The 25617-nt window shown below is 34.0% G+C and overlaps 4 protein-coding genes across 5 annotated transcripts; 3 read left to right on the top strand and 1 right to left on the bottom strand.

Moving 5' to 3' along the window:
- Window positions 1-261: 261 nt before the first annotated feature.
- LOC110814281 (chaperone protein dnaJ-like protein) lies at window positions 262-5222 on the bottom strand. Its single transcript, XM_088209666.1, has 7 exons — window positions 5067-5222; window positions 4749-4952; window positions 3714-3780; window positions 2351-2682; window positions 2066-2207; window positions 1535-1660; window positions 262-916 (listed from the first exon to the last, which is right to left on the bottom strand). The coding sequence occupies exons 1-7, from the start codon at window positions 5092-5094 to the stop codon at window positions 532-534; spliced, it is 1284 nt and encodes a 427-aa protein (XP_088065792.1). The 5' UTR covers window positions 5095-5222; the 3' UTR covers window positions 262-531.
- A 7153-nt stretch (window positions 5223-12375) lies between these two features.
- LOC110814233 (glucan endo-1,3-beta-glucosidase-like) lies at window positions 12376-13414 on the top strand. Its single transcript, XM_022041632.2, has one exon. It carries the CDS (start codon window positions 12551-12553, stop codon window positions 13412-13414), a length of 864 nt encoding a protein of 287 aa, XP_021897324.2. The 5' UTR covers window positions 12376-12550.
- An 817-nt stretch (window positions 13415-14231) lies between these two features.
- Window positions 14232-16494, top strand: LOC110814204 (large ribosomal subunit protein eL33w). The gene is made up of 6 exons (XM_022041596.2): window positions 14232-14250; window positions 14767-14847; window positions 14963-14998; window positions 15081-15309; window positions 15405-15447; window positions 16184-16494. The coding sequence occupies exons 1-5, from the start codon at window positions 14246-14248 to the stop codon at window positions 15444-15446; spliced, it is 393 nt and encodes a 130-aa protein (XP_021897288.1). The 5' UTR covers window positions 14232-14245; the 3' UTR covers window position 15447; window positions 16184-16494.
- Window positions 16495-20107: 3613 nt separating this feature from the next.
- Window positions 20108-25392, top strand: LOC110814202 (Neutral/alkaline non-lysosomal ceramidase). 2 transcript variants are annotated; one of them, XM_088209918.1, is made up of 11 exons: window positions 20108-20452; window positions 20654-20722; window positions 20825-21031; window positions 21267-21475; window positions 21886-22236; window positions 22603-22867; window positions 22963-23233; window positions 23339-23464; window positions 24072-24135; window positions 24370-24539; window positions 24696-25392. In XM_088209918.1, exons 2-11 carry the CDS (start codon window positions 20697-20699, stop codon window positions 25242-25244), a joined length of 2238 nt encoding a protein of 745 aa, XP_088066044.1. In that variant the 5' UTR covers window positions 20108-20452; window positions 20654-20696; the 3' UTR covers window positions 25245-25392. The 2 variants fall into 2 exon arrangements, with proteins under 2 accessions (XP_088066044.1, XP_021897287.1); XM_022041595.2 differs by having other exon boundaries at window positions 20654-21031.
- Window positions 25393-25617: the final 225 nt, after the last annotated feature.

Below are 25617 nucleotides of genomic sequence, written 5' to 3'. Positions count from 1 at the left end.
ATTCCATGACAAGATAGGAGAGAGATGTTGACCATACTGGAAAAATAAAGTTAATGGCTTTCTCCCAAGTTTTTTTAGTAAGAAAGAAAATATTACATTATTCCAATTTGTATATCTTTGGGATTAATATATTTTGATCCTCAAACAGGAAGCTGTATTTTCCTGTACTTATATTGTAACATATTACAACATGTGCTACATGAATTATTCCACTGCTGAATAAAATAGCAGACACAACAAAAGGTTAAATAGCGCACAACCTTCACAAAGGATTTTGATGGGCATTTGACATTCTCTAATCCAACTGGGCCAAAAATCCATATGCAATGCAACACTTTCCAATCACTTGAGAATCATCTAATTTACTCTTTGATCTAATGCATTCATTCACAAGTAATTGATAAACCCGATCGACTAACAGAAAAGAAAGGAATGAAGAAAAAAGCAAAAACAAAGCAAGTGAAACTGTCTTCCAAATCTGACTGGCAAATTAATTATGCACCCAATCCTTAAAAGGCCAAAACTTGCCTGCTACAGCTTCAACCATTCGAGGCAAGGGCATAAACCCCAACAAAACCGTGAAGGGTAGTAGTCTTTTAAGTAAACCTCCCGGCTGAAACCAATGATATAGAAACTGAAGGATCGATCACGATGAGCCATAGTGACGCGTGTAACCGGCACAACAGAGATGATGTGTCTCTCACATATGACCCTGGCAGTGGAAGGTACATTGGCCCTATCTGCAATAACTTCTGAAGAAAATTTGTTCAGGAAGAACGAATCTGCAAAAAAGGCTGGTGTGCATTGATATGCCTGAGTGTTGCACAATTGGACTCCTTTGGCTCTATGGAAAACCTCATCTGGAACCGATGCTGCTCCACTGGTAGCACTTACTTTTCGAGTTGAAAGTGTTCTCCTGTTGATGGAAAAGATTATTAGCCTTCGGATATGCACCAAGATAATTCTGTGCAGATGAATACAAGCATGAACAAATGGCTGTAAGTATGCAAGTCATAATGCATACAGTAACAGAATCCAGATCCATCGCATGCTGGCAACCCGAAATTTATAAATGATGAAAATCTGGGAAACAAAGACCGAGATCTGTCTATTTAGTATATGTGATTGTCAAACTCCTCCTTCCCTGTACGATGCCAGTACTTGGTTAGCAGAGTTTCCTTTCAAAACTTGAGTTAGGCTTCATTAACCAAATAATCATTTACAGTAGCCGTAGCATATGGGTCAATTATATGTTTCCTTAAGTCAAATGCAGAGATGTGATTCTAATTCTCATAGAAAAGGATGCTTCTAGCAGCAGAAATCTTTAAAAAATTTAGCTATAATATAGCTAGGGGATAATTATTTAAATAATATGCTGCAACTCATCAAAATTAGACATACAAATACAGTTTCCAAGTTGGAGAGATTAACTGATGGAGGAGACTATAAAATGATAGCATTTAGTAGGATTTTGAGTCACAGCACATGAGCAATTAGAATCATAAGCACGGTAGAATTTTTTGAACAAGATTACCATCTAACAACAGCAACACTGCGTGTCAAAACAGAACCACTTTCATGGCATGCTTCACATTTCATCAACCCACGAGATCCACATGTTGCACAAGGAATCTTCCCTTTTCCACCACATTTAGAGCATCTGCAAAGATAGATAGAGGACAGAAAAAATAAGATAATAAAACACGTAGCTCAGAAGCAGGGATAACACTGGAGGAACAGTTATTCAATTTATAACTAGCCAGTTTCAGCAGCAACAATCAACAACTTTAAGGTTCATCCTCTTAATTTTGAGAACAGGATTTACGGGACGTTATTGATATTTTGGTTAATTGGTAGCACCCCCTTAGTACAGCAAATCACAGATTTTTCATTCTTGGAAAATCATTTATGCTACCACCGGAGAAGACATAGGGGATTTTAGTCAATGTTATTTAGGTGAGCTATGTAAGTGCATGACTGACATAATGCGGAATCAGTTATCTAGCAAGATCCAAGTGAAGCTTGATTTCCTTAAGCTAAATAAGTCAATGAAGCAATAACTTACATTGTGTCTGATCCATCTCTATGTGCAATCAAACCTCTTCCATAGCAAGCAGAGCATGGAATCATTTGATTTTCCTTGTAATATCCCGGTTCTTGATCTGCATTGCATGTGGGGCAGATAGTGCTTCCTCTTCCTGCACAGCCTGCAGATGTTTGGCAAGGCCGCATTAGGGGATTATGAACACTATTATTAACATAAAAAGCTATGATGCCTAAGAGTAATATAATCATTGATACTGACAAAATTAATAAAAAGTGAAACAGTCTCAAATCTTAGGGTCATTACCTCCGCATTTTTCAAGTATTTCAGAATGAGGGATCTTTACTCGGATTTCTTTATGAGGTACGAATAGAACAGGGGCCTGTGACTTCAAGTCCAGTTCCCAAATGCCACATTCAGGTCCTCGATCCTTTCCATCAATATCTCCACCAAGGTGAGGTTCTGTTTCTTTGATAGTTTCCCTTTCCTCTACAAAAGTTTCTAGAGTTCCCACATAAACATTGCAGTCCTCAATCGCATGAATCTTCCATGTCCGGGCAGGCCGACTTCCCCAACAGCAACGGTGACCAACATGATCAATCAATAACTCTCGCATCTCTACCTCATCCAATATTTGCCTACACACAGATAATTCATTATAAGAAGGTAATTAACATGATTCTGTAATTTTGAAGTAGTCAGTATCATGATTATCACAATCACCTCCAGAAATCATGGAAACAAGAGGTGCAACAAGAAGTGCTAAAAACTAAATTGTTGATAGTACACACATAAACTTCTCCTCAAGTTCTATAACTGATTTCATAAGCACACTTTTTTGGCAGGATTCCCTGGGATGTTCATGGTTAAAATGTTCTTGAGATTGAAAAGAAATGTTTTTTCATTTGAAACAGGAAAGCAGATAATAGCTTGGTCACATCAAGCATCCTGAACAAAATGAAAAGGAAATCTCGGAAGTCGCCTCTTTTGGCCAGAGGTGGGTTGGGGTTCAAAAAAAGAAAAGCTATTTATAACAAGGATCAAATGAAGATATTTGAATAAAATACTACTCGCTCCTTTACCAGTTTAATATGAACACCTTAAAGGAACTTGGAATTCATTATAGCTTGATGATATACAAAATCTTGTTTGCAGGTAACAGAGATTCCTTAGGTCAATTCAATGTACAAAACAGCAGCAAACAACATCGGATGTAACATTCACAAAAACCTCGGCTAAAACATTCTTTAGCATAAGCAGCACTCTATTTAAGAAAATGGTAAACTATACAAGTTCATCAGCACTCCATTTCATAAAAATCTAGTTTCCTACAGGTAATTTATTATATTTCATAAAAAGCTCTTTTTCCTTTTAAAGACCTTCGTTTTTTTGTTCTTGGTATAAAGGCAATCAGTAAAATAATATAATATATAACCTATCGGACATATATCTCATACAAAGGCTTGCATCAACCTTGGCATTCTACATATGCCAGAGTTACTATAATAACCTTAATCTACTAAATAGTCTATTCCTAGATCTAGACTTCCACCAAAGCAAAGCCAATCTAAGAGACAAGGACCTCTATCGAGTTCACAAGTCAATCAAGCTGCATAATAGATCCCAAAAAGTCGAAAGTATCATACGTATTGAGTTGATCCTGTCTTACCTTTGAAATTCACTGGTCCTTCCACCATAATCAGCCCCATAAACACCTTGATAAAAAATGGCTTGCTCTGCAACAAGTTATAAAATAGTTAAAACATATGCGGAAATTTGCATGTAAAGGAAGATAATAGGGAGAAGGAAAAAAAACCATGACCATCCTCTGGAGTGGCAATGTACCCCTATGCTGAAAATTTTTTTACAAAGGAAGAAAAGTGTGTTGTTGGCTCATTCAGAAAGTGAAAAGGAAAAGAAAAACTTTTAGATGAGAAAAAAACTTTTTCAAATCCAACCGCAGGAATTAGACAGTGATAAGCTAAAGTGGAAATGGCTAAACAAGTTAAAAACTAAAGTGGAAATGGCTAAACAAGTTAAAAACAGCAATGCACACAACAAAGACACTATGTTAACTGTGAAAAGAATGACAGGAAATACTTATTACCGATAGCAAATCTAAATATTTAGGTCATGTTTGGTTGTAGAAAGCTATTTTAAGTTTTTATTTTTCTAAATTTATATTTGTTTAAACAAAAAAGCATACCTAATAATTGAAAATACAAACAAACTGTAGAAAACAATAGCAAAAATTGGCATGAGATTGGAAACAATATGCTATTCTTTTCAAACTCATCTCATAATTTTATAATCAACTTTCAAACCCTGATTTTGTTTTCAACATCCAAACATGCTTAATGGAATTTGGAAAATGAAACTCAATACAATTTTGTACAACTAAACAAGTCCTATTGTTCCAATAACAAAATAAGAACGATAATGAAGTATTGATATCCATATTAATTGTTTTTGAACGAATGCCCTGATGAACTAAGCAAGCATTGAAAAGAAAAGAAAAACACACTCACAAATTCAGTAACAGAAATTCTGGACAAAACAGAACGCCAAACCCAATTCCTAGTTCTTAATAACCATTGTTAGGGGATCAACGATAAGTAGAACGTAAGAATTCAAAAAAAAAAAAAAAACTAAAAGCCAAATTAATCGAAAAAAAAGTTTGTTCGAGATATATGATATTCGATACCATTGGGATCCGGCTCCGGCGAGCTGATCACGGGATAGAGAGAAGGTGGATGATGGCCAGAAGACGCAGCGGCAGACCGAATTTCTTCGACGCTAACCTCCTTTCCCGCCAACGAAGCAGTGGGGATCACGGACCCTGTTCTCTCTACATATTGATAAGGGCTCCATCTCTGGCTCTCTTTGTCTCCATATTCACTCCTTTTCTCTTTTATCATATAATTCAAGGGAAAAAAAAAAAGAAAAAAAAATCAAAACCACAATTCTAGACTTTAATAAGATAAGTTAAGCGCTTAAACGGAAGCGCAGTGAATGCATATACCTGACGCTGAAAGTAGAGATTCCTCCATTGTTTTTTCCTCTCTTCGTGTGAGGAATTGAAGACGGTGAAGACGAATTAATAAATACTGAGATTATGCAGATTTCCTTAGGGAGTAAGGAAGAAAATCAAGTCAATATTTGTTATAAAAATGCAATATAAACAAAATTAGACATTCTCAGAAACGACAAAAAAATTCATTTTATCTTCAAATCTACTAAGCTTGGTAGCTGGACATGGGCTCCACGAGCTCACTTCCATACAATATATTTGTGCCTTCTTCTTCTTCTTCCTGAAAGCGGTAAACTCCAGCTAGGCGCGGTTAGAACGCGACCAACAGATAAGACCATCTGTGGAAGTTGACCGTAAGCTCCCCGTATGGGCTGTAATATTATCAATGTTCGTGTTGGGCTTGAGCCTCGAAGTAAGACCCAAGTGGTTTATGCCTGGGCTGGCTCGGCTCTGGTTTTTCTGGCCCATGATTGGCCTAAGCCCACGGCCCAGGTTTTTATGGTGATTGTTGCTGATGCGAATAAATAGTCTAGTAGGGATCAGATAATGAGAACCTAATTGAATCTTGAAGTGTGAGCATAGAAAAAGTTAAGACTGCGGTATAGATGGTTTATGAGAAATAATTATCGTTTGAGTTGAATTATTCAAATGAATCGGTAAAACCATTACATTTGGGAGTTTTATGATCTCTTTGAATAAATTTTAGTGATGGATAATTAATGTATAGTAATGATAGTAATTAAATGAGAATGACATAAGTTGTAAATGACAAATTTTTTTTTTTATGTTTGGATGATTATGTATTAATATAAGTTAATGATACCTGTTTTGTTTGGATTATGAAATTATATGGTTGTATTTTCATTCAAAAAACTAATTTACCCCTAATTTATTATGTGTAATAGTAAATAATATATAAAAAGTATGTAATAAAAAAAATTATACAAAAATATAATTAAATTTATATTTAAATAAATAATTATTATACATAATCAAATTAAATTTTTATATTTGATAAAATAAATAATTATTATTTATTTTATCACATTAATTTAATTTTAATAAAAATAAAATTATTTATATATTAAATAGTTGTAATTATATATTATTATATTAAATCTAAAATTATTTTAAGAAATAAAAAATTAAAATGTGTTTGAAATAATCATTAGTATGAGTTAATTTATTAGTTAATTTTGTTTAAAAAATTAATCATTGTTAGAGTTTATTTTATGCAATCATATTTTTTTTATTAGTTTCAAACTTTTCAACTTATTTTTTAACATAAATGTACAGTATCTATATATACACACATATATAGGACTTTTGTTTAGGAGTATATAATAGGAATTAAATATATTTTATGAGGATATAACAGAAAAAAAATTATTTGCTCGTCAAATACCATTAATTTGAAAGTTTTTAAAATTTATCTCGAATTTGTCATTCAGATACCATATGTGTAACAGTCCGAATTCTAATATCGGTGAGTACGAACGTTAACACAATATTTTCAACTAGCAGAATAAATAAATATTAAATATGTAGCAGAATTATATTTTAATACACATTCTTATAATAGGATAATTGTTTGTTATTTGTAATACTCGGTGTCCTGGGTACAACAAAAAAAAAAAACACAAAAACAAAACATGTGGAATATATATATGCATATGTATATATATAATTAAACAAAAGAAAAAAAATTAAAGAAATAAGGAAAAGAGGAACCCAAAGTGAACTCTAGGAGCAAAAGAAGAAAACACGTGGCCGTATAATATTTATATATATAATTAAGTAATAAAATAATAAAGAAATAAGAAAAAAATAAATAGAGAAGAGAGAGGGTCGAGTGACATCGATGGGAGAGAGAGAAGGGTCGCATGATGTTGCACGACGCCGCAACCAAAAAAGAAGAAAGACAAGAGCAATTGTCATTAGTTAGAAAGAGAAAAAAGAAGAGAGAGAGAAAGACGCAGTCGGTAGAGAGAGAGAGAGAGATGAAAAAAAGAAGAAGAAAGAAACTTGGGCATTTAACTTTGGCCAAGTCCGTCCTCATGACTATCTCCGCTTATGCTATGTAGACTACAACCTTACCTAAATCCTTATGCAATCAGATTGAAGCGGTGGTCAGGAAGTTTATCTGGGGTCAGGGGAGTGATAACCGGAAAATCAGTCTTATCAGTTGGACTGATATGTGCATGTCTTACGATGCTAGGGGGAGCAGACTTCGGTCTATACACAAGCAAAACCAAACTTTTCTGATGAAATTGAGTTTTTCTATGGTCGCGAAGCCCGATCTACTATGGGTCCAGGTCCTCACCCACAAGTACAGATGGTTTGGCTTATCGCAGAGTTACAAGCCGACAGGACCAATCTCCCATCTTTGGCGCAACCTTAACCGTCTTTGGACGAACATTCGTATGGGCATCAAATGATCAATTAGATAGAGGAGAAATGTTAGGTTTTGGGAAAATTGCTAATTAGGGGACCTGGGGCCGCTTAAGCTTTTTGCTTTCGCACTTGTTGCTGAGCACGATCTTCATAGATGTGACAGGAATTACGTGGTGTCATCTGACTAATAGAACTAGAAGGTCCTACACCGGGTGTTGCTGATAGACACGTTGCTCCAGATGGCTGCGATACCGACCCCTAGAGATGACATTATTCCGGACTCCTATTTTTAGGGTATGACGAGCTCTGGGTGTTTCTCAGTTAACTCAGCTTATGGCCTCCTGGAGAGTGATCATTGGCACTCGAATGATAGGAATTGGAGAGACATTTAACGTTGGCCAGGTGCTCAATAGGTGCGTACGTTCCTCTGGTTGGCTGCTAAGGGAAGATCTTGATGAATTGGGAGAGATAACGATGTCACATGTCCTCTACTGTGGAGTGCAGTAGGTGTGGAGACCCTACTGAAGATGTGGATCATGTCCTCCACAATTGCAGTGTGGCTAAACTGCTATGGTTAAAAATCATAGCTGCTGAAGCCCATTCAACTTTCTTCTGTAGTATTGTTGACGAGTGGTTCGTGCTAAACCTCAAAAACAACTGGCCCTAGTGCAAGACAGTTCAAGATTAGAGAGTGACATTTGATCTTACTTGCTGGAGAGGAATAAATTTATTTTCTGAGAGAGTAAGAGTAGCATCGATGAGCTTGATAAGGATGTGTCCCTCATGACTGATTATACTTTTATGCTAATAATATAAATCTTTACTTTTTTTAGGTATGGCGAACAGGTCACAAGAACTTGTAGCTTGACAGAAATCTCCCAAGGATTGGTGGAAGGTGGACACTGATGGTGCTTATCATGCAACTACCAATCTTGCCCGTTGTGGCGGAGTTATTAGGGATGAAGATGGTGCCTGCCTGAGAAGCTTCAGCGGGAATATTGGCAAATGTTCTGTGCTTCAAACTGAACATTGGGGTGCTCTCGATGACCTTCAACTCATTTGGCATGTTGGGTTCTGTAGTATTATCCTAAAAATGGATAGCACTTTCGCGGTACAGTTACTTATTAAGGAGGATTACGACACTAATGCGCATGTTGCCCTCGTTCATGAGATCAAACATTTGCTATTATAGAACTGACAAGTCATGATCTAATATGTGCATCGCGACAGAAATAGATGCACTGATTAGTTGGCAAATGTCGACTTTTCTTTACTGATGGGCCTCCATTCTCATGTTCAGGTGCTGAATGATCTCCAACAGCTCCTCACTTACGATATCATGGGTGTCTTTTGGCTCCGGATGTGCATAACGATTTCTTAATTTTTTTTTTAGCTTTTGTTTCTCCTTGTACCAAAAAAAAAAAGAAGAAGAAAGGAAAAATAAAAAATAAAAAAAAGAGCTACGAGAAAGGAGGAATAAGAAGAAAAAAAATAAGAAAAAGAAAAGAAAGAAAGAAAATAAATAGAAAAAAAGGAATGAAAAGAAAAAAAGAATAAAAAAAGAAAGAAAAGGAAAAAAAAAAGAGAAAAAGAAGAAAAAAAAGAGAATGAAGAAAAATGGAAGTGTGGCGACCAAATCTGATGCTAGTGCCCCACATGTGGCAATGCGCGCTGATTCCATCATTAGGACATGGTGTTTACGGTGACACGAGTGTGATGGTGCATGGTGATGTGGCAACCAGGACTGCGTGTCCGAAGGTAAAATATATTCATCATTTTGCGTGTATAGTTTCTAAAATTATTTCTAAATTAATGTATGTTTTTTATTATAAACAAGAAAATCTATCCAAATAATATTCGAATTTCTGATAGTACCATAGACCAAGCTAAAAAAGATTCCCAAAACTTTCTCGATCACACTATAGGTAATAATTATGTGTATTCCGTGTGGATACGTAAATTATATATTTATGTAAATGTGTACATCTATAGTTCATTGTGCGAATGTTTAAATATATATGTACTGTAATATGAATATAATTAGTATGTCTAATTTGGTGAATTAGTATGTCTAATTTGGTGTGTATTTATATAGTGTATATATATCTACGTTGTTATGCATATGTGTGTATATATATATAAACATATGATAGATGATAACAAAATTGATAAGATTAGAACTGATAAAAATAAATGTGTGAATAACTATGTACATTATATATCGTGTGCGATTGTGTATACGTATTTAAGTATGAACGTGTGTGTATGTATCGGTAAGATTGTGTGTGTGTGTGTATGTGAATATAAATATATATTTTGTTTGAGACATATAGTGACGATACATATTTGTATTATAATATGTGTGTATATTAATATGTGTGTACAAATATTATGCGTGTGAAATGATAACCAATGTGTGTACGTATGAATTTGGATATATTACACTTGCTGTGTGATTTAGTACAGAGGTACGACGCACTGTACTTGTTGTGTGATCTAATACAGTTACGCGAGAAATCTGAGTATCATGTGCTTGTTGTTTGATCTTGTACTTGTTGTTTGATCTTGTACAAGATAATTAAGAAAATAATTTGAAATGTATGGCTCTTATGTGTATGATGGTATCGTGTATTTTTGTGTGTGTTTGTGTTTTATTATGCGTAAAAATTAAGATCTTAAGTATGAAATAAGTCAGTTAAAAATGAGAGAGATTTGGATAGAGTGTAAAGACCCTAAATATCTACTCGTTTAGTTTGAATCGAGGAGGAGAGTGTGCGTGTGCAGCTGAAGTTCAACGAGTATGGTGAACTTGTACATGGATAAAGTTTAAAACCTAGTCTAGACGTGGATAGATATTTGTGAGCGTGGGTCAGCTAGCAAACATAACTGTTGTGCCTAATGTGAGATTTTATATGTGTGTTATCCATGTGATGAGAGGATCCATTTCACCTCTTCTCAATGACGATATAAACGGTATCGCGCGATGAAAGTTTATATGTGATATTTCGAATGTTAGTGTGATTTAAAATGAGAACAAAAATTAGGTTAAAATAGTGAAGATTACAATATGTTTATGTGATAATTTATTTTGTTGTGTAGTTTGATTGTAATATTTTGTTTGACATTTTCTTGACTATAAATATTATTATATTTTACATATTGCGTAAATATATTACGTAAGTCTACATTATAGAATTTTTTTTCTTACTAAGGTCGTGAAACTCACCCCAATTCACCCTCATCCAAGTAAGAAGAGATGAGAAACAAGTCCAAGATCAATGAAAGATAACAAAGAAAACTTTATTAGTTTTTATTTTAATATTATAAATTAATTTAAATGTTTCAATTATTGTAAATAAATAATTATTCTGTCACAATATATATATATATTAAAGTGTAGTTCCACTGCATATTTAATATTTATATGTTCTGTTAGTTAAAAATGTTGTGCTAACGTCCGTACCCACCGACATTAGGATTCGGACTTTTACAATATGATACCATCTCATCATGATAGAAATGAAAACAAATAGAATTTTATTATGTCCGTAGAATATCATACATGAATTAACTATAATTTACCACCAAACAAACAAGACATTAGATCTCATAATTTTTGAAGTGTTTAGTTTGAATATGAGTTATAGAACAAATATTGATAACTAGTAAAGAAATTTAAGAAGCAAGGTAAATTTAATGTAAAATTTGTTAAAAATTTTAGTTACACAATTTTAGTGTTAAAATAAAAATTTTAATTAGTCCCGGTCACTGAAATTTTAACTAAAGAATAATTTTGATTTTAGTATAATTAACACCATTGAGACACGTGCTATTTTTATTTACATCGTGTCAACTACAATAAATTTTGTTTAAACTTTTTAGTCATACCACATTAAATTTCAGTAGGATTTCTAATTAAAAAATAGTTTTAAAAGAAGAATAAAATTTTAAAATATATTTGATTTCTTTTTCAGGATTCCATGATTTAAGATTTAAACTATTCTGTATTAAGTTTAACAAAGTAATTATTTGGGGATTAATGTATTAGAACTAAAAATAGTAATTAACAAAAATACGAGCGCAATAAATATTACCCACTAAATAGTGTAATTTAAAGAATTATTATATTTTAATTAACTAGTGTGATTAACCCAAAAAAGAATGAAAATATGTGAATCTAATACAGGAAAAGAGCTATAGAATATTTCTATTAATTACAGTATCAGACAAAATATATTAATTGCATTTTTTGTTTTTCAGAAAAGGAAATAATACATGTTAGTAATTGAGTGCAATTGATTTAGTCTTTATTAGGATTTAATATAGGAGATATGTTAATATGTACAAAGTGTACGTATGCATATACATATTTCTTACTAATATATATTCATGTGTGTATATATAGATGTTATAGAGCAAATTAATTAAGCACCCAAATATTCTGGTTTCAATTCCTTCAGCTTCTCCATGGCGGCAAGAAGAGAGAAACTGTTCGTGGCTGTTACACTACTGCTACTGGGATCTGTCATGAATCAACCTCAACTAACAGGTCTCTCTCTCTCTCTCTCTCTCTCTCTCTCTCTCTCTCCCCCTTTCTGAATAGTGTAATTTACATACGTGTGTGTGTATATATATATATATAGATATAAACTGACGATTAAAGAGCATGGCAATTGGCCAAGCAATTAAGTTCTCTATTTTGTAATATTATGTTCATATTATCATATGCAAGAACGTAGTAAAACTAAAAAGAGAAAAAGAAAAGGAATTCCCTTGAATGACATTACTTAAAAAAAGCATTGTCTTGTAAACTAAATCCAAGTCTTTATTCCTTCAAGTTGAATAAATGATTTGTTTTTTTGAGACTATTGAATAATTTAGCTTCGAACATGAAAATTGACATAACAATAGCATATGCATCGAATTTTAAAAAGAAGATCATTTACACTGGTAAAAATTAAGTTTTAGTTGTGATATGTGATGCAGGTGCAAAACTAATAGGCGTTTGCAATGGACGAGTTGCTAATAATCTACCATCTGAAGAAGAAGTTGTGCAATTCTATAACTTAAAGGGCATAAAGATGATGCGCATATACGATCCAAATGAAGCAACCCTTCACGCCCTCATGGGAACAAATATACAACTCATCCTTGGTGTGCCCAATGAAGACCTTGCATCCCTTGTTGACCCTTTGGCTGCAAGTTGTTGGATAAGCCAAAATGTAATAGCTTTTTCACCCCAGGTTAAGTTCAAGTACATTGCTGTTGGAAACGAAGTGAAGCCTCTTGATGCAAATGCCCAGTTTGTCTTGCCGGCAATGCAAAATATATACAATGCATTAGTATCAGCTAATTTACAAACCCAGATTAAGGTCTCAACAGCAGTTGATGCAACACTTTTAGGGTCATCTTTTCCTCCATCAAGTGGTGCATTTAGTGAAAGTTCTAGCTCATATATAACCCCAATTGTCCAATTCCTAGCAAATGTTAAAGCTCCATTTCTGGCCAATGTTTATCCTTACTTTAGTTACGTCGGTGACCCAGTAAACATCAGACTCGACTACACCTTATTTACTGTACCAGATGGCGAAAGTGTGGTTAAAGATGGTTCATTATCTTATTATAACATGTTTGATGCAATGTTAGATGCTTTTTACTCTGCTCTTGACAAGGTTGGAGGATCTTCAGTGGAAATTGTTGTGTCGGAGAGCGGTTGGCCGTCTGCTGGTGGGTTTGCTGCTACAGTTAGTAATGCTGGTACTTACTATAAGAATTTGATTGAACATGTAGATAAAGGGACTCCAAAGAGGCCAGGAAAAGCGATTGAGACTTACTTGTTTGCCTTATTTGATGAAAATCAAAAGGGACCTGCAGAGACTGAGCAACATTTTGGTCTCTTCTCCCCGGATAAGCAGGCCAAGTACGAGAATATTATTTTTAATTAAATTACTTTCAGTTCTTTTACATATATATATATATAGAGAGAGAGAGAGAGAGAGAGAGAGAGAATAATAACATGATATTATTGAGTGCGATAATTAACATGGAGGCCTATTTGGTAGTTGGTTGTAATATGGTTATCTTTACGAGAGTAATAAGTAAAACAAGTGACATTTTTGCTACTCTTTCTTGTCTCTGTGTTATTAGTTACTTTTTACTATTTAAATTATCTAAGTAATATATATACTAATTAAATTTTTTGTTTATTAGAATGATATAATTAAAGAGAGTAATGTCATAACTGACTGAATTGAAAATTTTGCTGAGACTGAACTATTTAATTAAAAAATTACACTGTAAAAAGTTATTAACTGTCTAATTAAATCTAATATAATGTAAATGATATAAGTAAAAATAATATATGCCGTAATTGAATTAACTATACTGAAATTAAAAATATATTAGAGAATAATTAAAATTTCTACGATAATTAAATTGATATAATTAAATAGTATAATTAAAACAACAAAAAGCAACATGTAACTCCTCTGCGGTTGTCCCAAACACACGCATACACCTCCCGTAGATTGGCTACATTAACGTACCAGCCCTCGTCCCCATTATTATCGCCAACTTCCTCTCACCTCCTAATCCATCTTTATTCTCTATTGAAGAGCTGATTTCGTTTTAATCCATTTTCGCTCTTCTTCTTTTTCTTTTATTTTCGTTTAGGTAAGCATTTATAAAATCTGCGATGCTGCTTAAATGATGATTTTACGCATGAAAAAATATAGGATGGGTTGCATCTCGGTAAATGGACGTGGTAAAATAGCCATATGAGGTATGTATATTACATGTTTGATAAAATGCCTAAGAGAATCAAGCAAAATTGATTTGCACTGAGAGTGGATGAACATGAGAGTTGGAATTAGCTTTTTCCTCTAAAAAATTAGTATAAATATAAAAAAAGCAAAACAGTGTATTTTGGTTTGGAGCGAACTATACTGGAATTCTTCGACTACAGAACGGTCCAGTTTTGAGTTTAGACAACTTTCACCCATTATCAGATTCAGTTTTGTTCCTCCCCGTCATTACTTTCAGTCTTCACTTCATACTTAAATCAAGTCAAACTAAAAGCTAATAAAAATTATACTACTTAAGCCAAGGCCCAACTTGAGCTAAGCCCGAGTTGTCATTTAGATTGGACTCGGCTTAGCCCATGAGTCATGTCTTTCATTTACACTTTTGGTTTTTATTAGTTTACTGTTGATTTATAATTATGCATTTTTAAATTATTTTTTAATTGAAATATATGCAATTTCTTCCCTATTTATGTAGCCTCTGATCTCTCGTCTAGGGTTTTCTTTCTCTACTCCACCCAGGCAGCAGAACTTGTTCAAGTAAAAATGGTTAAGGGTCGCCAAGGAGAGCGTGTCAGGTTCCTATTTTTCTTCCCATTCAATCTCCCCATTTGGCTCTATATCCTAGTGCTTCCTCTCTACCGTTATTCAGTTTCCCCGTTAATTTATTTTATCTCATTTTTTCATCCGCAGGCTCTATGTTCGAGGAACGATTCTTGGGTACAAAAGGTATCAATCACTGCGCAGCCGCTTTTGTCCACAATTTAGAAGCTAAAGACTGTTTGGATTGATTTTCATCCTTCGCTTTCAGGTCGAAGTCGAACCAGTATCCGAACACGTCGTTGATCCAGATCGAGGGAGTGAACACGACAGAGGAGGTGACATGGTATCAAGGCAAGCGCTTGGCTTACATTTACAAGGCCAAGGTGAAGAAGAACGGGACTCACTACCGTTGTATATGGGGCAAAGTGACTAGGCCTCATGGTAACAGTGGCGTTGTTCGCGCCAAGTTCAAGTCTAATCTTCCCCCTAAATCCATGGTAACAAATTTAATCAATTGTGGATTTCCTGTTTAGGTCTTCGCTTAATTTGTTAGGGTGTGATGGTATATCACATTTGTTATTTTGTTGAACAGGGAGACAGAGTTAGGGTTTTCATGTACCCCAGCAATATATGAGGTACCGTCTTCGTTTTCTTCTCTCTTGTGATTTCAGTACAGATCTAAATGAAGCTATGACATCTTTTAACTCATTTTTAAGAGATGCCATGGTCTTGATGTTGTAGTTAGGTGAAGTATTGTGTTTCCTGAATTTAGCTTGAGAACTAAGGTTCATTTTTATTTGAAATAAAATATTCTGATGAATTCTTATATATTTCTCTCTTTGATATACTTATCTCAAATAAAATGGTGGGTACATTTCAGCTTCTGTTGCTTAAATATTCGGTATACAGAAGAATTAGTTTATTTTTCTTATGTTTGTCTTATATTATTTTGGGTTTACAATGTTGGATGATTCCTTGATGATGTAATGTCTGGAGTGGTAAAAAGGAACTTTTGGTTGAATATGAATTGTGGTATGAACGATGGTTGTATATAATTGATGCAATCAAATAAGTTTTGATTTTTCTTGATACGGTTTTCATTTGATTCTGGGTTCAAGAATGATGAGATCATGTCCAAATCAATTAATAAGCAAGCATTGTGGTGGGCCAAAAGTTATAGCTGCAATGCTGGATGCTTCTATAATGAGATCATGTTAGAACTGATTAGCAATCTTTTGGTGCAATATAAACTATAGTTATCACTTATCTTCGTTTATTCAATTGATGCAATCAATTAAGTCATTCTTTATCATTCCTTTAAGGGTTTTCAAATGATTCTTAGTATTTAATCTCCTGTCTATAATTTTGCAGCTTTTTTTTGGTATGTGGTGGTACAGTCTGCATAGATGCTAGATTTAGCTGGTGATGGGAGGTTGTTTGTGTATACCTTAGTTCAAGAATGATTCTGGATAAGGGAGCTCCCTACTTTTACCTCTTTGTTTGCCTGTATCCACTTAGTTAGCATGGACTTTTTTACACATTATTTTCTGGAATTCCCTCGCAAATTATGTTTGAATTTTTAAATAGATTCTATAGAAAAATTTCATTTATTCCAAACTTGTAAAAGAGGTAGGTTTAGCATGATCGGATTTGGTCTATTTAATCTTCTTTTTTGAACTTCATTATATGATCATGCGAGCGTCTTTAGACCAAAAAGGAAAAGGTTAAGGTGAAAAAGTATGTGTGAGATGTTGTGATAAAGATTAAAGATTATTTTGTTCCCTTATTATGACATTTTATGTTCAAACAGATACATCAATGCAATGCATTTATGATCTTCTCCTGAAAATAATTTATGAAATTTCTCTTCAAAACATAGTCTTACTGAACTAAGTAGGTGTTTGGGGTAGTTATACAGGTCGGTTTGTGAATTTTAAAACTGTTGTTAACTAAAATTACTTTTAGTAAAAAGTTGTTTTGGTGTTTGAGGAAATAAGTGTAAAATGTGAAAGTGAAAAGATGTTTAGACGAAAGGAAAAAAGAGAAGGTGAAAAGATGTGGCAGAGTTATTGTGATAAAAGGTTAAATATCAAATTTCTCCCTATTGTGGCACCTCTTGTTCAAATAGACATCGATATAATGCATTGATAATTTTATTATGAAAATAGGTTGTAAATTTATCTCTTCAAAACATAATCTTATTAAACTATGGTGTTTGGGATAGTTGTAATTTGTTTTATGAATTCTAAAAGTACTATTAAAGTAGTTGTTAATTAAAAATACTTTTAGTGAAATTTTTGTTTGGTGTTTGAGAGAGTTGACTACATAAAATGAAGGTGAAAAGGTCTTTAGACCAAAAGCAAAAAGAGAATGTGAAAAGGTATGCATGAGATGTTGTGATAAAGATTGAATATTAATTTTTTCCCCTTATTGTGGCACTCTGTGTTCTCGTAGATGTGTTAATACAATGTATTTCTAATTTTATTTTGGAAGTAGTTTATAAAATTTATTTCTTCAAAATAATAGTTTTATTTAACTAAGTGGGTGTTTGGGGTGTTGTAGTTTGTTTTATAAGTTTTAAAAGTGTTGTTAAATAGTTGTGATGCTCGATAAAAAATACAATCTAAAGTTTACACAAGTTCAATTAGCATCAAAAACATAGTCTCTAAGTAAACATTCATTATTCAATCTGATATCAATAAGTGATAGAAACTAAGATAATTGAAAAAATATAAGATTATTTTGATAAGTTAATATAATTCTTCACTCAACGAAAATGATGAAGAACGTTTCACTTATTGAAAGTTAAAGAAAAAATATTTTATTATTTTGACCTTGAATACTTGAATACAATTCTAGAGCCTTATTTTATTATTACTGAAATAAAATTATTTATTTTATTACTTTGAAGAACATCTCATTTGTTGAAAACTATTTTTCTCTTTAATTTTATTATTTTGAATTTGAGTATTTGAATACAATTCTTAAGGTTTATTTACAATTGAATATTAGGTGAAATATAAGGAAATAAAATCGTTTAATTAATTATAATTACTTTTTTAAAAAAAATTATAGATTACATAATTAAGAAAATAATATTAGTTAATGTAAACATGACTACCTATCTTGTTTGTTGTTTAAGGAGAAATAGTTTTAAAAAATAAAGGTAAAAAGGTCTTTAGACCAAAAGAAAAAGAAAAGGTGAAAATGTATACTTGAGATATTATGATAAAGATTTTTTTTTTTTTTTTTTTTTCCATATTGTGACAATTTATGTTCGAGCAAATGCATTTAATTAAAAGTTATTTGGTGTTAGTAAAAAGTTGCATAATTTTTTAAAAGTTAAAACTATGTGTGCGATAAAAATTACCAAAAGAGTAAAAATAAAAAATAAAACAATATAAAAATAGAAATTGTCTGTTTAGTTAAAATAGCTGTAAAGACCCAAATTTTTTTTCAAAATTAATAGTTTATTAAATTATTAGATGTAGATCAATATTAATAAATAAAACATATAATTTAAATTATTAATTGTACGTATTATTATTTATATACTATATTTTATACTTTATGTAAATATGTAATAGTACAGTTATTTATATGTATATTACATATACAAATATAGTATATATATATATTTAATTATAGCAAATATTTAAATTAACTTATAAAAATGTAAAATAATTATTTACCCCTAAGTAACAACTGAAAAGTCATTAACCAAAAAAAAACATTCCTCTTGTACAACAATCAAATATTTGTACACTTGCGGTAAACAACATTTCAAGAGGAAAAAAAAAACCAACTATATAAGCCAAAACGCAACGCAGAAACCCATCTCTCTCTGTTTCTCTTTCTCCTTCCCGAGTTGCTTTTTCTTGTTTCTCTTTCTAAAAATGGAGACACCGTCATCACCACTTCCACCATCACGATTATTACTGGAGATGGAGCTGGATGACATCAGACCTCTTGAAATTCTTGACGAAGGCGCCATGGGTACTGTGGTTTTTGCTCACCGCACCGTGTCCGACTCGGATGCCCGCTTCCCGTTTGCTCTCAAGGTTGATGGCAACACTATCTCACATTCGAAGCTCGGCGCTGACCGTCGTGTCTGGTGAGAAATCCGTGTATGGACCCGTTTGTCTAACCCGAAACCGGATCCATTTCTGCCCCATCCGCTTGGTTTTTTTCGAGACCGGCGACTGGTAGCAGGTGTCGCACCGGCGGTAAATCGCAGAGGCTGGTACTTGCAGGTGGCTGCTTGCCTGCAGGGAGGCAGAGGAGGTGGGTGGCTAGTTTGAGAAAATATGGAAGGAGGAGGATTTGAGGATCTTCTATATAGGTGTGAGATTTTAAATTATAGACTTTTAGTAAAAGATAAAATTATTTTTTATAAGTTAGATATTGTATTTTTTTATTTTAAATTTATTTAAAGCAGATTTTTTTACTCTGATTATGGTTAAAAATACAATATATAAATAGTAAAAATATTTTTAAAACGCAAAAACTGCAACAAAAAATTACACCAGTCGTACCAAAAGATTGTGTTATGAGTTTTAAACTGTTATTAATAAAAAAATAATTGACACTTAGACAAAAAATAATTATAAGAAATACTATCACTTTTAAAAATATATAAATTTGATTTTTAAAATTTTAAGTATAAATTTAAAGTTAAAGTAAAAAATATATATTATAATTTTTAAATTTAAAGCTATAAAAAGTATATCTTAATTTTGACGGTTGCTAAAATTATTTTATCTTACTTGGTTATTTGTCAAACGAATTTAGGTGTATAGTTTTATGTGATTTAAGTTTACGTTTTAAATTTTAAAAATATTATTAAAATAATTATTCACTAAAAATATTTTTAATTAAATATTTGTTAAATAGTTGTAAAAAATATTTTTACTTCAAAAAAAGTAGAAGTTGTATTTGGTAAAATCAATTTTTAAAATTCTAGGTGTAAAAATTAAAATAATTTTATAGAAGCTACACATTGTGGCTTTTGATTTAAACCTAAAAAGCAAATATGAATTTTGGCTCTTAGTAAAAGTACTTTGTATAATGTATTTGTTTGCTAAAGTATTTTTAAAGTGTAAAATCCAAATTCAAAAGTTGTGTCAAACACTTCCTATACATAAATTTCTCAATAAATAAATTCATTTGTTCTGAATATAACTTTAGAAGATAAGAGTTTTCAATTGAAATTGAAATTGAAATTGAAATAAAATATTTTGGCAGCAGCCTTAAAGAATTAATTACATGAATTCTTTTTTTTCCAAAAGAAACTCATTCTCATGCCGCTGGACTTTAAACGGTGCGTTTTGCTTTGTGGAGGATGAGACTCAATAGCAACTCTGGCACTTGAAGGTGTCCGCATTGAATGCGCTTTGCCTTGCAGGTTTCATTCCTTTGAAAAACCAGGTGTAAACGGATTTACAGCTATCTTCTCTCAGGTCCCACCCACGTTCTTCTTCAACCTCAAGTGCCCTTCATCACTTTCACTGCATTTTCCTGTTAGTTGCTTTTAAAGCACACCACGGCTTTCTGCTTTCTTCAGAATTCCCATTTTCCTCTCTCTTTCCCTACTCTTCTTTGCTGACTTCTTCCCAAAATTGAAGTTCCTTCACCTGACTGGTAACTCAACTCTATCATTCCTTCCATTTTATTTTCATTTGTCAGTAATTTTTATAGTTTCCGATTCTAACTGTTGCTGCTGCTATGCTTGTCAGTTTAATTCTTCTGATTCTGTTTTGTTTGAATAGGAACTTATAATTATTATTGACATTTTACTGCTTGTCTGCTTTCTGATTGTTTTCCTCTGTTTTTCCTTTGAAGGGGGAAAAGAATTTAGGGTGGAGTGTCCGCGTTTTGTAGGAAAATGGAAACTTTACCCATTCGAATGGGGTGGCCATCTACTGTTATTTGGTTTTCATTGTTATTATTTTACTTACTACACAATTTTGGAGAATGTCTATCTGATTCTTCATACTTGATTGGCCTTGGAAGCTATGACATAACGGGACCTGCTGCTGATGTCAACATGATGGGGTATGCCAATGTTGAACAGGTTACTTCCGGAGTTCATTTCAGGCTGCGATCTCGTGCATTCATAGTGGCCGAACCTCAGGGAAACCGTGTTGTGTTCGTAAATCTTGACGCATGCATGGCTTCTCAAATTGTTACGCTTAAGGTGCTTGAGAGATTAAAAGCAAGGTACGTCCTACTCTGAGCTTGCCCTCTTGGGTTAATTTTAATCTGGGACTCTGGCTGTCCTCTAAGTTAAAAATAGTATCCAGATAACTTTAGTTGAATTTGCATATCATCTTAAGATGGAAAACTTACTATGTCTAATTCCTGAGTCAGCATTTTAAGTAGTATTCTAAAAGATGCTTTTTGGTCCTACTATACCAGCTTTTAAAATTGTTACGGTGTATCTTCCTTTGTCCAGATATGGGGACCTTTACACAGAGAAGAATGTTGCTATAAGTGGTATTCACACTCATGCAGGACCTGGGGGCTATCTCCAATATGTTGTATACATTGTGACATCTCTTGGATTCGTGCGCCAGTCATTTGATGTCATTGTTGATGGCATTGAGAAAAGTATCATACAAGCTCATGAGAATCTTAGACCAGGTTCTATCTTTATTAATACAGGTAATGGAGATTACTCGTGATCCTGTTTGACTGGACTATGTAGCAGCATGCTTGTTAACTGCTCCTTGTTCTGAATGTATTTGAGCCATTTCGTAACTGACTCGCCATTGTATTTGTTTATTGGGCATCCATGATTCCATATGGACATATAAGTGTATATAGCCACTTAGATAGGTAACTGAGGGCCTCTGATGGAGATATAGTACTTGCTTTTAGAATGTACTTATGCACTTCTTTTTCTAGCCAGTTGCAAATTTCCTTGTGAGGCAAAGATTCTCTTCAGTTGGCGAATTTTATCTCCATTAGCTCTTTATCCTTTACGGACTATTTATTTCATTTAAATGTCTCTCCAGCTATATAAGAATATCATATTTAAAAGCTATATGAACTTTTTCATCGTGGGGACACAGGAGAGCTCCTGGATGCTGGTGTAAATCGTAGCCCTAGTGCATATCTCAACAATCCCACTGCTGAAAGGAGTAAATATAAGTACAATGTTGATAAAGAAATGACACTCATAAAATTCGTTGATGATGAGTGGGGTCCAATCGGAAGCTTTAACTGGTTTGCAACTCATGGAACTTCTATGAGTCGTACGAACTCACTGATTAGTGGTGACAACAAAGGAGCTGCAGCCAGATTTATGGAGGACTGGTTTGCACAGAATTTGGATGCTTTTGGTAATCTTTTGACAAATAATTCTCAAACTGACAAAATCCCTCGAAGAGTTTCAAGCATTGTTTCTAAGCGTCAAAAAAACAGTATGTGAACTCTTCTTTAATTGACCCTGGTATATACATATAGAAAATCCATGAATCAACTGGTTATGTTTGTAGCTGAAATCTGATTTTAGTATGTCAACATATACATAGATTGGAAAACCAACTTATATGCAATGATACTTATCCAATTGTAAATCTTTAATTAGAAGTTGACCTCCCAATGCTATGAGCTAATAAATAAATATATAGAAAAACTTACATATACATAAGGAAAAGAGTAGGATGCCAGTCCGGGTGATTTCCGATTAGTGGATCGACAAGGTGAATATTGCAGCATAATGTCCTTCATCCAATAAATAACAGCAAGTGGTTCCAGTGTAGTAATATGCAGTCCATCTGAAACAGGTAAGGAGCTGCTGGAAATTGCTTCCTCCTTTAAGTCTCCTCAAGGAAAACCTACAACAAAATTCTTGAGTGTTGCAAAGCGGGTAAGGAATGCTTTCAGGCATGCTGATAGGCCTCAATTTGTTTCTGCATTCTGCCAATCAAATTGTGGTGATGTAAGTCCAAATATTCTTGGGGCGTTCTGCATAGACACTGAGCTGCCCTGTGATTTCAATCACAGTACCTGTAATGGGAAAAATGAGTTGTGTTATGGGCGAGGCCCAGGGTATGCATCTCTCTTGATCTTTATTACTGTTTTGTTTTAACATTCAGACTTTGGCTACTTGTAAAAATAGTGAGATGAATATATGTTATTGGCAGCTATCCTGATGAATTTGAGAGCACACGTATTATTGGAGAAAGGCAATTCAGAAAAGCTGTGGAACTCTTCAATAAAGCCACCGAGAAGCTGAAAGGAAATATCGGATATCAACATGCTTATGTGGATTTCTCCAATGTTGAGGTTTCACTTCCTAAAGCACAAGGTGGCAATGAAGTGGTGAAAACATGCCCAGCTGCAGTGGGATTTGCTTTTGCTGCTGGAACCACTGATGGGCCTGGAGCTTTTGACTTTAAGCAAGGAGATGATAAGGTAATTTGGAAATTTTTAGTGCATGTCTGTTCCATGCTTTAGAGTATGCTTTAATGGTGAGAACCTAAACTGCACTAAGTTTCTGCTCGTTGATGCTTTCCTCAGGGTAATATCTTCTGGAGGTTAGTGAGGGATCTTCTGAAGTCCCCAAATCAAGAACAGATCAAGTGCCAGCATCCTAAGCCCATTCTGCTTGATACCGGTGAAATGAAGGAACCATATGACTGGGCGGTGAGTGCTTAGATTATTTTGCACCTTGTAAAAATGGTGAAAAGTGTCTGAAAGTAAAGTCAATGATTGGGCATATTGAGTGCCTTACATGGCATAGGCTGTGAGGCCACTGATGCACCTGGAAACAATCCTGAGTCCCTCACATGGGATAGACAGCTAGGCCACTGATGCACCCAAAAAATATCCTAAGTGAGTTGCTCAGAAGCATATGGTAGAAGTGTCATAAATATCAGGTCACAGGAACATTGAAATTCCTTTTCCATATATACTCCTTTCCTTTTCTTGTTGAGGATACACATTATAAGCTTTATGGCAAACATATAATTCATTCTAGATAGTAGATACATACATCAGCTGATGCTTAGCCTGGTCACTTGTTTTTTCTTCCAAATATATTGATGTCATTGTTGCATGTCTATGGTGCATGAGGAATACTTCGTTTCAATCTATCACTAAAGAAACATTTCAACTGATGCTTTGGATGAATGATAGAGTTTTTTGAGTCATTTCTATAATGGCTATTTGTGAATACAATGGTCAATATTAGATTTCAACAGATACCTTGAGCGATCATGCTTATTGATTTTGTGTTTAACAACCCATGCAGCCCTCAATACTTCCAGTTCAAATTTTACAAATTGGGCAACTCATAATTCTCAGTGTACCTGGAGGTAGAGAAAACCTTTTGCTTTCTTCCAATAATTTTTTTCTGTTTGGCTTCTACTATTTTAAGACCCTGGTAAATTTGAAGCTCTTTCGAGCTTGAAAACAGAATCTTAGATACCTCATTTGGTGTTATCTCTGGATGATACAAGCATGGACTACTGTCATATGTTCTGTTATTTGATCACGGGGTTCATCTTTGGCTGTCTTGTGTTTATTGATATTGCTAGTGGTCTTTGCAGAATTCACAACAATGGCTGGAAGGCGTCTCAGGAATGCTGTGAGGATGGTGCTTACTTCTGGACGTAATAACGAACTTGGCAACAATGTCCATATTGTCATTGCAGGGCTGACAAATACATATTCTCAGTATGTGACTACCTATGAGGAATACCAGGTGCAAAGATACGAGGTTAGTGTGCTTGTTGCCTTCATCAATTTTGTTGGTTAACAATCTCTCAGTGTGTTGTTGCTGTTTGCTATTTTGTCATCTCAGTTACATTGAGTGGCAAAATGTTTGGCAATTATGATGAGTATCTGTTAACTGGTATCACATGCTGATTTTCAGGGAGCCTCCACTCTCTATGGTCCACACACACTTAGTGCATACACTCAGGAGTTCGAGAAATTAGCAGCTGCTCTTATCAGTGGCCAAGCTCTTGGACCAGGGCCACAGCCCCCCGATCTCCTAGACAAACAAATCAGCTTACTCACGCCAGTCATTGTGGATGCAACCCCTCCTGGTGTGAGCTTTGGGGATGTTAAAACTGATATCCCGCCTAATTCCACCTTCAGAAAGGGTGATATAGTCACAGTCACCTTCTGGTCTGCTTGCCCCAGAAATGATCTTATGACTGAGGGCACATTTGCACTAGTTGAAGGACTTCAGGGGCAGAAGACATGGTTCCCTGCTTATGATGATGATGACTTCTGCCTACGTTTTAAGTGGTCAAGGCCTTCAAAACTCAGCCCATGGAGTTATGGAACCATAGAATGGCAGATACCAGAATCTGCTGTTTCAGGTGTGTACAGAATCAGGCATTTTGGTGCTTCGAAGGCACTTTTTGGGTCAATCAGTCATTTCACAGGTTCTTCTAGTGCCTTTGTAGTAGAATGAAGTGGTGATATGAGCAGAAATCTCGGTGAAAAATTGTTAACGGTATACTATGATATTCAATATCTTACTTGACTACGTTTCGATATCCAAGATCTGTTTGTAGTTTATCAGGATATGATATACAATCAGTTTGAAAAATTGTACTTAATCCTTCTTCATGAGCACATTTTCATGGTGAGTCCTGAAGATCTCTGGCAAAAAGAAGAGGGCAAACACCTATAGATATCTTACTTGAACATTACTGACAATTTATGCCATGAAAAGAAAATAGATAGCTTACTCATGGGAAATCTGATATTCCAATCTTTACATTGTTTTTAGAAGAAATGTTTTAATCTTGCCAGGGAAAATTCATGGGTGAGCATCAATAATT

This window comes from Carica papaya, chromosome 8 (assembly GCF_054855325.1).
Source record: "Carica papaya isolate Zhongbai chromosome 8, ASM5485532v1, whole genome shotgun sequence".
Taxonomy (NCBI): Eukaryota; Viridiplantae; Streptophyta; class Magnoliopsida; order Brassicales; family Caricaceae; genus Carica; species Carica papaya.
The sequence above is the reverse complement of the archived record's forward strand: the minus strand, read 5'-3'. Positions and strand labels throughout refer to the sequence as shown.

Bases quoted from the DNA above. Each gene is read 5' to 3' on its own strand.
- LOC110814281 (XM_088209666.1), bottom strand. From the start codon at position 5,094: ATGGAGGAATCTCTACTTTCAGCGTCAG. The intron at 3,781-4,748 runs GTATCGAATATC...AACTTGTTGCAG, and splicing joins GCCGGAGCCGGATCCCAATG to AGCAAGCCATTTTTTATCAA. The intron at 2,683-3,713 runs GTAAGACAGGAT...ATCTGTGTGTAG, and splicing joins AGGACCAGTGAATTTCAAAG to GCAAATATTGGATGAGGTAG.
- LOC110814233 (XM_022041632.2), top strand. From the start codon at position 12,551: ATGATGCGCATATACGATCCAAATGAAGCAACCCTTCACGCCCTCATG.
- LOC110814204 (XM_022041596.2), top strand. The intron at 14,848-14,962 runs GTTCCTATTTTT...TTTCATCCGCAG, and splicing joins CGCCAAGGAGAGCGTGTCAG to GCTCTATGTTCGAGGAACGA. The intron at 14,999-15,080 runs GTATCAATCACT...CTTCGCTTTCAG, and splicing joins ACGATTCTTGGGTACAAAAG to GTCGAAGTCGAACCAGTATC.
- LOC110814202 (XM_022041595.2), top strand. From the start codon at position 20,697: ATGGAAACTTTACCCATTCGAATGGGGTGGCCATCTACTGTTATTTGG. The intron at 21,476-21,885 runs GTAATGGAGATT...GTGGGGACACAG, and splicing joins TTCTATCTTTATTAATACAG to GAGAGCTCCTGGATGCTGGT. The intron at 24,136-24,369 runs GTAGAGAAAACC...TGGTCTTTGCAG, and splicing joins AATTCTCAGTGTACCTGGAG to AATTCACAACAATGGCTGGA.